Source organism: Passer montanus, unplaced genomic scaffold (genome assembly GCF_014805655.1).
Source record: "Passer montanus isolate IOZ18808 unplaced genomic scaffold, ASM1480565v1 scaffold10, whole genome shotgun sequence".
Lineage (NCBI taxonomy): Eukaryota > Metazoa > Chordata > Aves > Passeriformes > Passeridae > Passer > Passer montanus.
In genome coordinates this window covers 1,665,039-1,683,370 of record NW_024356505.1, presented here as the reverse complement: position 1 = coordinate 1,683,370, position 18,332 = coordinate 1,665,039, and the positions used below count along the sequence as shown (strand labels likewise).

The following is an 18,332-nucleotide window of genomic DNA, read 5'->3' as shown; positions in this document are numbered from 1 at the left end:
TCATTGATGCTGTCCTAGAAAACTGTAGAAGTGATAACTAGGCATTCTTTGCTTTGGGAAGGCATTTGTACAAGTGAAAACTTTTCTGCACTGGTCAAATTTTTTGGGGAAAATCTTGATTTTTAAAATGAATTTTCAGATCTTTTCTGGCCTAGTTTTTCTGTATGTTCTGTGTTTTTATGAGGGGTCCATCAAGTTTTCTGATCATCTTGTCTAAAGCTGGCATATTGAATCAAAAATTAACATACCTATGACAGTGTAGACTTGAAACACATTTCCTTTTGGTAGTGATAAATATTTCAGAGCTTGTGGCTAAATTTGAGTAGTAGCAAAGTGGCATCTTCATCTTCTATCATTGACTCTGGTGAGAGCTTTGGAGGTGTGCTTGTTGCTCTGTTGATCCTTAAAATATTGACATGTCTCCTTATCATATTAATAAATTGGTTACATTTTAATGGTCAAAATTGAGAAACTTACCAGTACACTTCCAAATACTTTAAAAATATTGTCATGGTTTTTTTACCTGTTTTGTTTTCAAAGGCTGTGGACCTTTCTATTGATGAATCCAGTTTCACAGGTGAGACAGCTCCTTGCTCTAAATCTACAGCTCCTCAGCCAGCAGCAACCAATGGAGACCTTACTTCTAGGAGCAATATTGCTTTCATGGGGACATTGGTCAGATGTGGAAAAGCAAAGGTAAAATCATTACTGAGAGAGGAGATTATGTTCCATGTTTTAACTATTTGAAGGCAGTTCTTTTTAAGTTTACCTCCTGGTGATTAGTGTGATATTTTTCACAGCTTTTCTCACTGCTGCTTTTTCACACACTAGTTTATTAAGAAAAATTATGGTCATGAGAGCTCAAATTCATAGGGAGCAGATGATGTGAAACTCCTTTGTCTAGGTTGTGGTGTTTTACTTATAGAGCTGCACTCATGTGTTTGAAAATGTGTAACAGAAAATATGGTTCTATCTAGTGTTAGGTGTTACCAGTTTGAGTTTTGCTACTGGTAATAAGTAAGTACTTCAGCAGAGCACATAAAAGCAATTTGTTTCACTGAGGCAAAAGGTTTTTTAGGAAAAATTCCCTACTTGTGACAAGAACTAATTCTATAAACCAAGTTAAAATTTTTATTGGGCTAGATGGCATTTGTCCATGATTGGAATAAAATCTGTCAATAACAGCAACTGACATTAAAACTTCAGTTTTGATTTGACTTTATATTTTTTGGTTTTTTTAGGGGATAGTTATTGGAACAGGAGAAAACTCTGAATTTGGGGAGGTTTTTAAAATGATGCAAGCAGAAGAGGTAAGAGAAGATATTTAGAAGCAAAGACACAGTTTGAAAGCGTGTATTTCATTCATTAACACTTTGACTTTATTGCATAGGTACTTAGTTAGACATACATTGCTTGCAGTATTTATCTTTTCTGTAGTGAAGCAAATCTTTTAGCTCTTGGACATGAAAGTAGTAATTGAATGCAGTGGAACAAAATACCATAGCAGACCTAAAGATGCTGCCTGTGAAAATAATACTCTGCACCTGTCCAAATATTTACATAGCTTTCTGTTTTGCTAAATTGAATTTTCTGTAGATGATTAAAAACATGTCTTCTGAGATATAACTGGCTTTCCAGGGCTCTAATGCCTGTATTTTGGAAAAGCTGTTTTATTATTGCTACCAAGAACTTTTTTGGTCTTGGAGGAAGTGTGGTAGCTTGTAGTTGGCATGATGTTTTGTTTTTTTAATGAAATTTTTTATAAGACCTTTTGTATTAGATTTGTTGCAGATCTCACAAAGCCCTAGAAGAATATTTCTAATAAATATTTGATTTCATTGAAGTATTTTTGAATCTCATTGAATTCTGTGGAAGAACAGTCTGTTTTCCTAAAGTAAATATATGGAAACATAGGATATAACTGCATCTTATTCACTAACTGTCTTGAATTTTGCATCTGTGAGGTAAAATGTGGTGCAGTTCATTTGTTAACTGCTGCTTCTTTGCCATTTATCAAGGCTCCAAAGACACCTCTGCAGAAGAGCATGGATCTCTTGGGAAAACAGCTTTCCTTGTATTCTTTTGGTATAATAGGTAAGATAATCTATGTAAAATAATTGCAAAAGATTATCTAAAGGAAACTAGTGTGGGGCCTGGGAAATGGAAGACTAAATCTCTGAAAATCTTTCAGTTCCTGATTTCATTGGTTACTTTGAGTTCATGTCACTAGTCATCTGAAAATTGCATAATGTGACATAACTCTAATCATAAGGGTGTTCACTTGCTTCTTCCTGCAACTGTACTTTACTGACTTTTTGTCCTCCAAATGCTTCCTTTTAAATTGCAATGTGTCTTGGATTCTGATTCAAAGTGTGCATAAATGAGTACCTCACTTAAAGATATGATTGGGCAACTTGACTGGCAAAGCTTTCTTCATCTTTGCCATACTAATGGGGTCATGACAATGAAATAAATAATAATTTTTTGTAGGTAGCACAGTCATAAGCTTTGTTCTGGTATTTGAATTTTTTCTTGTCCCCATGAGGCTACAGTGCATGCTGGTTTCACATTTATCCCTTTGACTGTTTTCCTTATAGGAGTTATTATGCTAGTTGGCTGGTTGCAAGGAAAGCATATCCTTGATATGTTCACAATTGGTGTGAGGTAAGATTTATGTTGTGAAATAATGTAGATCATTCATTACAGCAAGTGTTTGAAAGCTAGTGATCTATTTAATAAATATGTTTGCATACACTGCTCTTAACTTCATGTAATTCAAAATGAAAATAGAAAAGCAGATTCTTACATATTTTTAATAATGCAGTGTGTTCCTGTTAGTCTCTTAAATTTTACATTCATATGGTGATTTCTGAGTGTCTTGTGGAACACCTGCAAACAGGCAATAGAGCTGTACAGTTTGAGTTTTTGTTGCTGAGTAAATAAAGGAGCTGTAATTTTACAAGGCATATGACAAAGTTATTGTGAGCTTTGTCATGTAGTTCAATAACTCAACTTCTGTATTATGCAAACTTAATCCCAGCTTGTTTGCTGAGAACAGCACTGAATTTAGATGGTCTAACTCCATACTCCTAGAAAAGTTGCTGGGTTGCTGATTACATGGCCATAAGTGCTGTGCATAAGGCAGAAGGGTTTCTTCAAGTGACAGGATCAGATTCTGAAGAATTATGCATTTGTGGAGGGGAGAAAAGAAACCCAGGAGCTGCATCTTTGAGCATTTACACTGTCATCAAGTTTTTTATTTGTTTGTTTTTTAAATGACCTTCAAGGCCATTCCCTCACTTAATTTGCTGCCACATCATGATCTGGCAGTAGCAATTGTGGATCAGTGGTGGCACTTCCCGGTTCTGTTTAGTGCTGACTACACTTATTCTTCACAATCTGGGCCGCTTTGCACAGCCCTAATTAGTGTTTTGTGTAGGCAAAACAGATGTACAATTGATTTCTCCCTCTCCCCTACATTTCTTCATACTTTTGCATAAATAATGAGTAGAAATGATCTAATTTATTTCATTTGTTGCTGTCTTCAGCGGGTTTCTTATAATGAATGCTATACAGCTAGAATCACATGGTGACTCCTTCCTTTCTGTTTTCATCTCAGTGACCAGTTGGCTACAGAAACAATGGTCTGAATTGTAAATTCATCACTGTGTATTCCTGTATGACATTTGAAAACAGATCTGTGTATTTTCTTTCATTACAGTTTGGCTGTAGCTGCAATACCTGAAGGACTCCCAATTGTGGTAACAGTGACACTGGCCCTTGGTGTGATGAGAATGGTGAAGAAACGGGCTATTGTAAAAAAGCTGCCTATTGTTGAAACTTTAGGTATGACTAGAGTAACTTAGAGATAGTGTTTTTGATGTAAATGTTAGGAAATATTGATGACTAATGAGGGAAACAAAGCAGGTATTCTTCTTTTGCTAGCAGTGTGTTGGCATGTTTAAAATATTCCTGAACTGAATGTGTGTTACATTGGAGCAAGGAGGGAGATGTTTCTGTGGGCCTTCTAACTACTTCTTTTGAAGAAATAAAAAATCTGCCAGTTAATAGCATGCCATGCTAGCAATACACCAAACTGATTGTTTACTGTAAGATGTTCTTGTTAAGTAAGACTTCTAAGATGTTTTTTAAATTAAATCTTTTTGGTAAAAATTTTGGTAGATTTAGGAGTGATATTGACAGTTGAAAACAAACCCATATTTGAATTGTAGGAAAAGCTTTGTAATCAAAATGCACCTTCAGGATTTATGCTGCTCATATTGGAATGTAAAATCATTTAAAAACTTTAAAGCTCAAAGAAGTTCTGTATGTAGGTAGAGTCATAAAATATGTAAAGCACAGAACATGGAAAAGAAATAGAAGTACTAAGTTAAATAATTCTGCTGCATCTGAATTCCTTTTTGCAACTTGAAGACTGGGAAATTTTTTGTTTCTATGCCTCTAGCAGAGTTTCATTAGTGTTGCAAGGTTTTTTGTTGGTTGTACAGCTCCTACTGTCATGTCCAGAAAATCAAGATGCTGCAACAGTCTCTCAGAATCTCCATTCCAGAGTTAAAAAGGCATATGCAAATCTCACATTTTTGTAATCTCTTCAAGCTTATTAAAATTTGCAGGTTTATTATTAAGTCACACTTGTGGTGTACTAGTGTGACACTTGTGTGACACAAATATTGTGGCTAGTGTTAAATACATGTTGTGCTTTTTAGTAAAGAATGACTTCTGTAAAGCAGGCTCTCAGTTTTTCTCCTCACCAGGAATCACAATTGAGATTTCAGTAATGTACCTTGAGGTACAGCAGAATAAAATAAAGGAGAGGTAGTGAGTGGACACATTTTTATAAATTGTGAATTTGGGATTAAATTAGTTTGGAGGGTTTTTTTATTTATTGGACAAACTCAAAGAGCCTTGTGCAATTATTCATTAGTAGTTGAAAATTTGCTGTCTCTCACTTGTTTTTATTCACAGACACCTGCAATATTTCTAGAAATTTGCTCAGCTTGCATACTCTTTGTTAGTTACTCAGATTGTTCTAAAAAGAGTTGTCTTATAAATGTTAATTTCTTATTTCAGGTTGTTGCAATGTCATTTGTTCAGATAAAACTGGAACACTGACAAAGAATGAAATGACTGTTACCCATATTTTTACTTCTGATGGGCAGCATGCTGAGGTATGTCATGTGACACTTAGACTTGAAATTGCCTTTTTATTTTGTTGTGTGTATCAGTTGAAACATGCTGGACTTAAAGCATCAGTTAAGAAAGCATAAATTTATTGCACTAAACTCCTGTCCGTCAGTTCATTTAATATGCAGCCTTTGAGCTGTGCTATCCAAGCCTTCTCTGGTTACAGAAAGGTTTTTTAATATATGTTAAGTTCTTAAAACTTGGTGACTGTAGGTCACACACAATAAGAGACAGATGCTAAGATACACAGACAAGTTGAGAGATTGTGTTTTTCTTCAGTACAGAAAGTTGAGTCTATTCTGCTGTTTCAGGTACGAACACAATCCCCAAAAATTTACATATTCCAAACATTTAAAGTGGAGATATCCAACTTTTTGCCTTAAAGACAGTTTATTGTGTGAACTATTCAGACTGAATATGCACATTCATTCTTTTTTATAATGGATGGACCTGCAGGTAGGAGCAGGACATGAAACAGTGATTATTGAGATCAGGGAGTTTCAGGAAAGACCAGTGATGTAAATCCACAAAAGAGAAGCAAAAGCGGTGAGGTGTGGGTTCGTAGGAATGTTTTAATCATGTTCTTAAATTCTCAGACTCCTTTATCAGGGTTTTGTTTCCACAATAGAGTTAATAGACAGTCTTGTAATTTTATTCTGCAAGCAAAAATACTGGCATGTTTTCACATTGTTTCCTATTATTTGCCTATATTTTCTTATATATCCTGATACATGTTTTTTATTGCTAGAACTCTATATGAATACTGCTACTAGCACAGTTGCATCTGGGTCAAATCACCTCCTTTTTCCTAATGGAAAGAGAACTTAAAATGGCTGTGAAATATATTAGCTGTTAATGCTGTAGATATGAGGACTTTTTTAGGATCCTAGTAGGATGCCTGGTTTTTATGCATTAAAAATACAATTTTACTGATTTTAACATCTTTCTGAGGTATAACTGAGAGGCTGTTCAACTGTTTTTTTTTTTTTAATAACTCCATGGAAGGAGGACTCTGCTCTGTAATTCCATTCCCCTGCAGGGGGTATGCATTATTAATCAGGGTAGAGAAAAATAGGAGGAAAAAGTTAGAAAGCAAAAGAAAGAAGAAAAAAGAAAGCAGGCCTAATATTGTAAGGAAACAACATACACTACATTTATTTGTGTTGAGAAATAAAATTGATACTGTTAAAAGAAATTAGTCTCTAATATATTTTATTGAACTCAGACTGTTGCTGCATTAGAAGCTGAGTAATAAGAATTCATGCATACTTAGTAAAAGCAGCATTATGAATGGCCTTTTGAAATTCTTCTGTAGTTTATTATAAAAAGCTGAGGGCAGTTAACCTGGTGAACACCTCATTGCATGCTGCCTCTGGCTGCTTTTCTTGCAGGTTACTGGAGTAGGTTATAACAGGTTTGGAGAAGTGATGCTCGATGGTGAAGTTATTCATGGTTATAACAACCCATCCATTAGCAAAATTGTGGAGGTAAGATCTTGGCAAAGAACCGTAAGTTTTAACTGATGATGTAGCACAAGAGCTTTGTATGACATTTACTTTGTGTTCTGTTTTCTCCCCTTTCCTTCCTCATCATTTAGGCTGGCTGTGTGTGCAATGATGCCTTGATTAGAAACAACACATTGATGGGGAAGCCAACAGAAGGGGCTTTAATTGCACTTGCTATGAAGGTGTGTACTTGATGGTGCTTTTTGGATTCGTGGCAGGTGGGAAATGTGTAGAAAGAAGTTGTGGCTTTGTTTTTCTCATTTTCTTCTCTTTTGGATCTCCTAGATTTGTATTGCAACTGCTCATCTCCTATGTTTCTTTCTTGTAAATCTTGGGCGTTCTGAAGGATCAGAAAAAAAAAATTGCGAGTGAAGTAAAATCTCTATTTTCATCTTTTTGCACTTAGTACTGTCTTTCACCTGCCACAAACTGATTTACCTGTTGATTATTGACTGTACTGTCTCTTTCCCAGTTTCACATCAGTAGCAGGGGGAAGTTGGTAACTGATGTATTGGTGACTGCAGAATTTATAGGGCCTCGTAAGTGCAGGGCTTTGAATTGTAGACACTGTCCTGAAGTGTTTGGGGTTTTTCTTTTGGGGAGGGAGAGGACTTCTTGTTTGTTTTTTTGTATAATGCTGTGACACACCCATTACTGCTATTGAGAAATGTAGCAAGGCTCATGCTGAAGCCTGAAAGAAGTTTCTAGGTGTTTTCAGTACTAGTTTGCCAAGAAATCTATCTAAATTGGAACAGTGTGCTCAAAAGGCAACTTTGGAGATGAAATTGTTCTTTAATTAAGGTGTTTCAACAAGTCATCGAATCTCATAGCTGTTTGAAAAGAAAAGGTCCTGACATTGTGGTGGTACTTCTGTTTTATACAGATGGGTTTAGATGGAGTCCAGGAAGACTACATAAGGAAAGCCGAATATCCCTTCAGCTCGGAACAAAAATGGATGGCTGTTAAATGCATTCACAGAACACAGCAGGTAACTTCAATCACTGTTTCCATGAGCACTGGCTCTGTAGAATGGTTATCTACCTTGTTTAATATCTTCATTTTTTGCTTCAGAAGTTTTGGAAAGCTGGCAGTGGTGCACAGTCCTAGAAATATGGCTTGATAATAGACACAGATTTAGTTTCAAGCTCTTGAAGTAGAGAAAAGGAATCACAAGAAATAATTTCCATAAAAGACATCCTGGAAAATTATTTTAAGTATTTTGAAAACTTGAGACCTTGAATGCATACTTAGTTATTTCTCCTTCCTTCCTTCTTTCTTCTCAAAGATCCAAAGTAATTCTGCTGATCTTCTGCTGTTCCAGCACTGCATAGTTATATAAGGAATTAAGAGCAAGAATATGCATTGATGTTCAGTAGTAAAATTTCATTTGTTTTAGAACACAGGGTTTCTGGTTTCATGCAGACATCACGTCCCCAGCTTTGACAAATTTTATTGATGTCAACACTGGCATGGATTATCAAGAAAACTCACTCTTTCAATATTTTTTTCTGTCTTCTGGTACTTTCACGTACATATGTGCATTCATGTTCATTTAGATCCATATAAATGTTTTTGTTACAAGTATTGACATAATCACTGCCAGTCTGATAGCTGGAGCCTTCTAGACAATATGTGAAACAACAGACCTTATATTGGATTTATGAAAAAAATCTTCCAGTACTTCAGATCAAAACCAGGCTTGCTGACAGTGTTCCAGTATCACTGTAAAATCTGCTTTGGAAAGAAAGCATTTGACTACTTTTAGCTATATGGGTTATATTGTTGATTATCTATGTCTTTGTAAAGAGCAGAAATTGGTATAAGATTTTAATTAATGTAAAGACTTACTGTGTCTGTGTTTTGGAATCAGCAATTTTAAAAGAATGTTGGAAAATTGATAACAGATTGCAAGAGAACATAAATTATTTAAAGACTAAGAAAATACAGTGGATTTAGAAACTTGGAACTCTCCTAAGCCTATCATTAAAGATTGAGGTAACTTGACTGCTGTGCATATGAATAACTTCACAGGAAGGAAGTAGGTATATTAAAAAAGAGCTTTTTAGTTCAGCTGGAGAGAAGATGAGTGATCAGTGATTGGAAATTTAGCTGAGGCAGCAGTTCTTAATGGAAAGGGGGGGAGGAGAAGGCTGAGTTGATTTAGCATTGGAGTTCAGTGTTTGAGGTAGCTGGTGGACTCTTAGTCCCATGGTATCATCATATCAAGGCTAAATGGGTATCTGGAAAATATAGAGTTACTAGGCCTTGTACAAGAATGGAGGGGATGTTTAATGACCTGTGCAGCTGGTCTGATGAGGAGTTTAAGGTCTTTCAGGTCTAATGTCCTGTGTAGCTTGAATTTCTGTCCTTTGCATGGCCCCTTAGTCTGTAAACTGTAACTTGCAGTGCCCATGTCTGATGTGTTCTGAAATGAGATATTGATTATTAGCTTGGCTGTTTTTGACTTTACCACTCTTGAATGTACACTGTCTAGAGACACTTAAAATAACAGATTTTTATGTTTTTGATTTGCATCGTGTTCTTAACATTGTTAACAAAACTACACATCATTCTTATGCATCTGTATGTGTATGTGCTTGTGTGTGTGTAGTTATGCATACACACATGTGCACACAGCACCTCTTTTTTGTTTTAGGACAAACCTGAGGTTTGCTTTATGAAAGGTGCTTATGAACAAGTCATTAGATACTGTACATCCTATAACTGTAAGGGACAGAGCCTACCCCTGGTGCAGCAGCAGAGAGAGCAGTACCAGCAAGAGAACGTGTCTATGGGTTCTGCAGGGCTTAGAGGTAAGGCTGCTAAAAAGTCTCAAAATATCAAATTCATTTAAATGACACTGCTTGTTGTTTAAAAAAAAAACCCCTAAGTCAACAGCAACAAACAAGAGCAACCCAAAACACTGACATCATCTTTTTTGGTTGGTTGGTTGGTTGGGGTTATTTTGTTCAGTAAGTGCCACTGTGTTGTTTAGTTTTTAGGCCTGTATAATGCCATGATTAAATTGCAGACGGTGAAAAAGGACAGTTGCTTTCTGTCATCTCTTGCATATGACCATAACTGAACAATACATTGCTACTTAATGGCTTCCATACCCTATTATAGATGCCTGTGGTGGTTTTTTTTAATGTGAATGTGTTTATTTGTCCATTACTTTGGCTCCTGTCACCTTCATGAGTTAGACTAGCACAACTGATTGCAGGTCAGGAGATGCCATTAGAATTATCTTCTGTGTTAACAAGCTGTGTAGAATTTTAAATAAAACAAAATATATTTCACAGGATGATTTGACAGGAGTTGATTATGGGCCAGGATTATACATGACTGGATTTCTTTGACCTCTGTGAAAAGATCTCTAGGCTGTTAAGTCCATGCACAGCTCCTTAATTATTATTTTTTTTTAATTTTTAAAGGGAGGGGTACTCTGTAGTTCAGGAAATTCCTAAGATACAAATTATTAGAAGCTGAGAAGATATAGGAGTGGTAGGAGTGATATTTTTTTGCTGTTTTATTTGAACAGTCATTTGTTCTGTCTGTCAAAAAAATCAAGGGTAATGTTTTGAAAAGAGCAAACTTGCTTTTTCCTTGCAACTTTAAAGACATTTAAATATATGTGAATTAAGAATCCTACTTGAAAAGACATTCCAGAAAATATTCAGCATGTACTCAATGAAATCTGCCCCTCAAAAGGTGAAAAAAACCCAAACTAAAGCAGAAAATAAATACATTTCCTCCCTTTCATCCTAATGCATAAAAGAAATGCACAGAGAAATCACAAAGCTAGATGTGGTTCTCTTTCCACACAGACAAAATATAAACACTTTCATATGAGAATAAATAGGAAAGTTATCTTTAAAACCTGGCTGTTTGGTAAGGAGCTCTTTAGAAGACAAGGGTGTACCTAAGTGGGCTACTGTGAATGCTCAGCATTGCTACTACCAAGGTTTAAAAAAAGGAAAATATAAATTGCAGCCCTTTGCTTTATGCTGGCTTGTTAGTTAGAAACAGTTGTTTTAAATGCTGATGTCAACATTAATTTGAAATCTTAACATTTTTATTTCTTTTTCTTCTTAAAGTTCTGGCCTTAGCTTCTGGTCCTGAGTTAGGACAGCTGACTTTTTTGGGGCTGGTGGGAATAATCGATCCCCCGCGGACTGGTGTAAAAGAAGCTGTTACTACACTTATCACCTCAGGAGTTGCAATAAAAATGGTTACTGGAGATTCACAGGAAACTGCAGTTGCCATTGGTATGAACAGTTCACTTCCTTTCATATTTTCTTGTTTTCTGCTTAGCTGATTGTTAGGAAGTATGTGTATTAAGTCTTTAACATTTTTGAATTCTGTATTTTGGATTAATGTATGGCACGGTGGAATTAGGAGGAGAAAAGACCCAAAAACCCCATGACCCTAGCCCGAAGTGGTACTTTGGTTTCAGCTTGAATAGCAGCTTTTCCACTTTGGCTAACATGACTTTGGCTGTTTGAAACTGTATATCTTTCATGTTGTTTACTTATTACATATGCTTGATTTCTGATTCTTACTGTTACATCACCACCACCACCCTGCCTACCCTCAGCTTTGGGTGTCTGTCTCTGACAGCAGGGATGAGCTAAAAGAGCCAGTGACAAGGAATAATGATGTATGGCACTTCAGTGCTGTCTAGCACAGTTTTGTCCATATAATTAAGTTAGAACCTTAAGTATTATTAATAAATATTTAAGCAAACTACTTAACTTGTTTTTACAATACAATGCATTAAAGAACAAGCACTTCAGCCAGAATAAGAATTCTTTACGGACAGGATGATCAGCAGTTCAATGTGCACGTGAAGAGTATACCCCCAAACTCAGTATTTTATCAGAGGTTTTTTTTTCCTTGTCTCTCTCATGTTATTTTTCACTTTCTGTCATCTTATTTTTGATCTGTAAATTCTTTGAGACAACTGAGCTCCTCTATTTGTTTATATGACACCTGGCAGAATCAATTACAGACCTTTAGACCTAAAAGGACTAAGCAAATAATTATCTGATTTAGGATAGACTTTGTAGCATGTTGTTGTTACTCAAGAGTTCATGTAATTTACTCCAACATACTGAATCAATAACGTAGTAAGATGTTCTGCTCCAGGTATTTCAAATCTGAAATGCTGCAGAAAATATTAGGATTAAAAAAATGAGTACTTAATGTCATAAAAGGGTAAATTATTATAATAAGGTTTTTATGACTCTTTTACAGCTAGTCGACTAGGATTGTATTCCAAAAATTCACAGGCAATCTCTGGAGAAGAGATAGATGATTTGGATATTCAGCAGCTTTCTCAAATAACACCAAAGGTATGTTTTGATATACTGCTGACTGAAGTGTGGCAAAGGATACATTTACATATTGAGAAATGCTTTTTTCCTGTGGCAAGCTAAAATATAATTTCTGAATGACAAATAATATTGTTCTAATAAGTATCTTTTGGTCTGACATATGACCAATATGAAAATCTATTTTGTTCAAACTTGCACAGTTATCTTTTTTGATATAAAAAGATAAAGAATAAATTTCTTCTGTCTCTTTTAATGATTCAGGGTTTTTTTTATCTTTAACTTTCATTTTGCCACCTCTTACTGAACATCACCTTTTTGTATTATTAGGCCATTTTATTTCTGAGCAACTCAGTTAATTTATACAATTTTAGAGCCTGCATGTTCAAACAGTCCATTCTTTTGTAATTTCTGAGACTTGTCTGTGTTTTTAACGATTTTGATCCATCTGAGGTCACTAGTTGGGAATTTTGAAAAGGTGTATTTATTAAGTTACTGCTTAGTACTTTTTAGTTATTAAATAACTAAATGGATTACCAGTGTCCAGGTTATGAATTTGAAGTCATAATCAAATGCAATAGAGGTTCAAGTTTAGCTGGGTTGCAAAATTCTTGCATCAAAATGCTGCTCTGTTTGCTAAGAACTGCAAAATTAGACTGCAGCATGCTTGAGCCTGGTGTAAGCAAGCCAAAAGCCAATATTTGCAATGAAGAAATGTGTGTATCAGCTTTCTGCCTTTTCTTAGTGACTCACAGAAACTGGGAAAGAGAGAGAATTGTGTGGCAAATAGTAATTGTTGGTTTATGTGGCAATACATGTTCTTAAAGGCTGTCCACATTAAATAACTGAAATAGATACAAATTAACTTAGACATGTTTGACCTTTCACTTAATTGCTTGTCTAGGTGTTTGCTTAAAACCTTACTAGGAATTAAAATCAACCCATAAGATTAATAGCTGTATATAGTCTAAACTGATTGGTGAGAAATCTAGCTCTTTGTCAGGCTTCTTGAAAAGAAAAAATGGTAACTGTATGGAGATTATGGAAAACTAAATTCCATATGCTCAAATTTCAATTCACAGAGTAGTCCAGAGACCAAGAAAAATCTGAAAATTTGTCCTTCCAAGTCACAGTTTTTGATTATCTTTAAAACTCAGTTGTTAATAATATGGTATACGCTAGTAAAATTTAAGTATCCTGAGTAGCTTGTCACTTGTGCTGACAAAGAAAAAGGATGTTGATTGTAGTGTCAGCATCAAAATTGCCTGAATGAATTTAGTCAGGAAGGCCAGCAGCAAGCTGTTATACCTCAGTTGCTTCATTATTTTAGAAGGCTTTAAAATTGCACATTTTATCTTGAAATAAGTAGCACTAACTTTGTTTACCAGAACACACTTTGAATCTTCTCTAAAATTAGTGATTTCACTCAATTAAAAACACAGCTCACTGGTGGTTCAGCTTAAGAGCTAACAAGAAAACAGTTGGCCTTTGATTATATTTTTTAACCTTTACCTTAAGAGAATCCAATGCAATTCTTTACATATCTGAAATTTTCACCACTTCTTCATTACCCTTTTAATAGGTTGCAGTATTCTACAGAGCCAGTCCCCGGCATAAATTGAAAATTATAAAGGTAAGTCTTCTAGAGGCTCAAATGCTGGACTGTTGCTGTGGCTATTGCCTGTGCTGCCTTTATTTAAACTATAATGTGCTACAGTGTGTCAAGATGAAATCAGATATGCATCTGATTTGGCAGTGAAGTGTACTTGAAAATATTACCTAGAAAAATTCATAGTGCCCACAAGGAATAGGTAGGTAACATTGTGCTTTTTTCTGTGTAGGGAGCTGGGGATTGATTGAGATTTTGTGTCACGTTGCAGTTGAATTGACTAGGAGCTTGAAAGAACCATATTTCTGATACTTGTCAGATGAGATAACAGGGAATGAATTTCAAGCCGTGTCTGTGGCAGTGCCTCTATTCAGAAGTTAACAAAAGAAGGTTGCAAAGAAGGAGGGACTCAGTGTAACAATTGGAACAATCAGAAAAGTAACAATAAAGAGAAGTCAAAACACTGAGACCATAGGGTGCATGCAAGACTTGTAAGAAGGTGATAATGGTAATATGGAAATACATTTTCTATCTTTCTCTAGAGGTTTTTTCTTTTGCCTAAAGGCAAATTTTAAATACCCTAGCTTTAAAATTTAGGCTGTGAATATAAGAACTGAAGTTTAACCCAAAATCTTGTGTAAAAGCTGTTTAGAACAGAAGCAGCTGTTTTTTTCTTTAGGACATTACAGTGCAACTATAAAAAATGGGGGAGGGGGAGCAGTGACACAAACCTTGAATCTAGAATAATTTTTATAGAATGGGTTATTTAAATCCCTGATTTAAGTTCTTTTCCCTCTCTTTAGTCCCTGCAAAATAATGGTGCCGTGGTAGCTATGACAGGAGATGGAGTGAATGATGCTGTTGCTCTGAAGGCTGCAGATATTGGTGTAGCCATGGGACAAACTGGAACAGATGTTTGTAAAGAGGCAGCAGATATGATCCTCGTGGATGATGATTTTCAGACAATAATGTAAGTGGCCTTTATGTACATATCTTGTACTATGTACATTCATGAGATGTTGCTTGGGTTAAACCAATAGAAGCTTCCCTGAACTTGTAAATGAGCTTGTAGCTGCTGTAAATGAGTTTTCTGCTCAGTCAGGAGTATTAGCATGTTTGAAAACATAACTGAGATGAAATTGTGAGTCTGTTAGCAGTTAGGAGATTTCGTTCAATTTTGTACTTCAGAAGCATAAAACTAATGAAAAAATGACAGAGCATTCCACTCGTGATTATGTAGATCTCTGTTTTCAATTCTTAAACGTGGTGATTTCAGAAAAGGAAAAAAATATTAACTATTTAGATAGCACAGGTGAAAATGGGCTATTAGTGTCTGGTAACCAGCTGTTTGTACTTGTTCAATTTTTGGTTGGTGTATTTCAAAAAGAGCTTAGCTAAACTTTTCCTATTTTGACTTTAATTCATCTGACTTTTGAAGGTAGTGATTGTTGACAGAGCTGAACTGCTGTCTGGCGAAATAGCCTTCATTTTGAAATTATGCATCAGTCTCAGAACACTTCAGTTCCAAAGTATGACATTTAACCCTTGGAAAGAAGTGAAATACAGAAGTACAGTATAAGAAAATCTACCTATGTATGTCAGAATCTACCTATGTATGTCAGAAGATGATCTGAGGTTGTCACACTAATTCAGCCAACAAAAATGTGCTGTTATGCAAAAACATAACAGAGAAGGGAATAATTTTAACATAGGCAGAAGAGTACATAGGAAGGACGTCTGTAGTAAGTACTTTACACGGGCTTGGTGAGGTTTTTGCTGGACTGTGTTATCCACTTTTGCTCATGTCATCAGGAGAGTTCTCAATAGGAGAGAGAAAAGAGTGGTGAATGCTAAGGAAAAAAAGAAGCATGAACTTTCATAGTTTTACATATTTTCCCCACCCTTTTAAATATTTTTAAGGTACCAAAGGAATGCTGTTCATTTATTGGAGGAGTGTAAGAAAAAAATCAATTTTATTTGCAGCAAAGTAGGCTTGATTTGGGTACCAGAAAATCCTTTCTCACTGCAGTAATTGTGATAATGTGATAGGCAAGTTGTGACACATACTAGGGGTTGTGAAGATGGTCTGTACATATTTCATTCTGGTACAGGAAGAATACATGGTCCTCTAAAGCCATGCTGTATTTCTGTGCCTTTTTAAAGTGTGTGTGGGGAGGAGTTGTTGGCTTTTTGGGTTTTGTTGGTTTTTGTTTTATTTTTTTTTTAATTATCCGACTTGATTTAGAAGGATCAAGGATGATGGTAAATTTTGAACATAGAGGAGATCTCACTCTAATAATTACATTTTCAAAGTTAAGCATCTGGAAAAATAACTTGTGATTATTCACAATCACAGAATAGTTTGGGTTCTTATAGTCAAGTTGAAAAACAATGACTGCCAAAGTTAAAAGAACCTTAGCTCCATTTGTTTCTTGCTGGTTTTATTGGTGCTTAAATTAATAGCTTCTTTTGTTTGCTTTAAGCTTTTTTGGCAGTAGATTCATTTGTCTTGTAATGTAATCTCTGTTTTTAATTGCAGGTCTGCAATTGAAGAGGGTAAAGGAATTTATAATAATATAAAAAATTTTGTTAGATTTCAACTGAGCACGTAAGTTTGAAAAGCTGTCAGTATCAGAAGTTTCTTGTGAATGAATCAAGCATGAAGCAGATGCATAAATTCATGTTAATACTGTAAATTTCGAGTAGGATGCTGATATACTGTGCTTTTGAGTTTTCACTATTTTGTGTTTGGTGGCTTGTTTTATTTTTAAAGACCCAGAAGGTAGTGCGATAAACAGACATGTAACTTTGTCACAGTTCTTCCTGTTGAGATGTGTGAAGTGAGTTACTGAAGGGATAATGAGAAACAGCAGAGCTGTCTTTGGGTCCCTGTTTAAATGACAAGCTCATAGTCAGTCCCTCCTTACCCAGTGCATGTATTCAAATGGAGGAAAACAGGGAATCAGGAAGTTAGTTTTTCTGAAATCCATGTAGTGGTGTGTGGAACGAGCTAACTATATGAAGCTGACTTCCCTTTCTTTTACACAAGGATTCATGTGCTAGCTGCATAATGTGTATGTAAGGCAAGAGGACAAGAGTTTATTGAGCCTTAGTTTCAAATTTTGTGTGAGTTTATCTTATTGGATCTGGACTCAGGGACATGTTTTTTCTCTTCACCCTGTTGTTCGTGTACTTTTTTGAAGCCTTCATGACATTTCAGAATGGTCTGAAATTTGCAGAAGTTTAAAAACCAAACAAACAACCAAATCTAAAACCTTTCAGTATTATCAGGTGTCCTGTCTAGTCTTACCAAGACTAGAGTAGGAATCTACTGCTGAAAAATAATGAAAAACAGATGTTCTAAGAAAGTGTGCTTACCTGTTTTTGATTAATCAGTTACTTGTTGTTTTTTTCTGTCTCTCTTTACAGGGAGAGCATAATAGGGTTCAGTACAGTGCTAAATTTGGAGTAATTGTAAGCCTTGCTTTATTCTTCTTGGTTATGAAACCTCTTAATCTTGCACTGAGAGCAAGTAGTGCATACTTGTTTACAGAGGTTTCTAATGCTGAACTTGCAGCCGGCTAATCTGTTTTTCAGTCTTTGGCCTGGCCTTCTCATCTTGCTAGTAATGAGGAGTGGTTGTAGGTATTTTTAGGGAGCTTGAGTAGTACCTTGGCTTGACTGATCAGGCAAACCAGGGACAGGTGCACAGAGTGAGTTTGTTTACATCAGGAGGGGAAAAGCAGTTTATTTTTCAAACCCACATTTTGAAATTCCACTTTTGGCACAAGAAAACTATAGGACCCAGTCCCCATAAAGAAATCAATTAGGTGATGGTGAGTGATAATTCTGAAGTGTTACCTAAAAGTTTGGGAGGTTTTAAAATGCAAATTTGCTGCCTTTTATTGCCAGAACAATGCTGTTTTAAATAAGGACTGTGTCAGAATGAGTATTCTAAAGGATTTCATGCTCTACCTTTAAAGTTTGACTTAATGTCTGTCATGATTCACACTGTCAAAATATGTATCCACTCCTAAACAGTTGAAATGTTGATTACAAAGCAGTTATCAGTGGATCTTTGGAAATGTTCAATGCTGACAGTTGTAAAAATGGATTCTTTCAACAGGAGTATAGCAGCACTGACTTTAATCTCACTGGCTACATTAATGAACTTTCCTAATCCTCTCAATGCCATGCAGATCTTATGGATCAATATTATTATGGATGGACCTCCAGCTCAAAGGTAAGTAATTACTCTTAACTCTGTTAGGTTTTGTAGTCCTTTTATTTCAACAAGGGAAATGGTTGCTCATAAAGGAAACTGTGAAGTGTTAAACTTCACTGAGATGTTTCAGAAATAGCAAACTTTTCTCTACAACTCCCTGAAACGTGGAGGTAGTCAGTTGAGGGTTGGTCTCTTTCTCCAGGCAGCAAATGACAGAATGAGAGGACACAGCTTTAAGCTGTGCCAAGGGAAATGTAGGTTGGGTATTAGGAAACAGTTTTTTACAGAAACAGTGATAAAGTACTGGAGTGGTCTCTGCCCAGAGAGGTGGTGGAGTCATCATCCCTGGATGTGTTTAAAAAAAGGTTGGTTGTGGCACTCAGTGCCATGGTTTAGTTGAGGTGTCAGGGCATGGGTTGGATGTGATGATCTTGAAGGTCTCTTCCAACCCAGTC

At 35.8% G+C, this 18,332-nt stretch overlaps 1 protein-coding gene across 8 annotated transcripts in view; it reads left to right on the top strand.

Moving 5' to 3' along the window:
- The window catches only part of ATP2C1 (ATPase secretory pathway Ca2+ transporting 1), a 62,411-nt gene that overhangs the window by 40,328 nt on the left and 3,751 nt on the right, over positions 1 to 18,332 (top strand). For all 8 annotated transcript variants that reach the window (XM_039706804.1, XM_039706812.1, XM_039706855.1 and 5 more), the window contains 16 exons: positions 541 to 696; positions 1,242 to 1,310; positions 2,019 to 2,094; positions 2,598 to 2,664; positions 3,722 to 3,846; positions 5,092 to 5,189; positions 6,597 to 6,692; positions 6,803 to 6,892; positions 7,594 to 7,698; positions 9,367 to 9,523; positions 10,808 to 10,978; positions 11,967 to 12,064; positions 13,626 to 13,676; positions 14,456 to 14,622; positions 16,192 to 16,260; positions 17,779 to 17,895. In XM_039706804.1, coding sequence (XP_039562738.1) covers positions 541 to 696; positions 1,242 to 1,310; positions 2,019 to 2,094; positions 2,598 to 2,664; positions 3,722 to 3,846; positions 5,092 to 5,189; positions 6,597 to 6,692; positions 6,803 to 6,892; positions 7,594 to 7,698; positions 9,367 to 9,523; positions 10,808 to 10,978; positions 11,967 to 12,064; positions 13,626 to 13,676; positions 14,456 to 14,622; positions 16,192 to 16,260; positions 17,779 to 17,895 — 1,712 coding nt within the window. The remainder of the gene's footprint in view (positions 1 to 540; positions 697 to 1,241; positions 1,311 to 2,018; positions 2,095 to 2,597; positions 2,665 to 3,721; positions 3,847 to 5,091; positions 5,190 to 6,596; positions 6,693 to 6,802; positions 6,893 to 7,593; positions 7,699 to 9,366; positions 9,524 to 10,807; positions 10,979 to 11,966; positions 12,065 to 13,625; positions 13,677 to 14,455; positions 14,623 to 16,191; positions 16,261 to 17,778; positions 17,896 to 18,332) is intronic.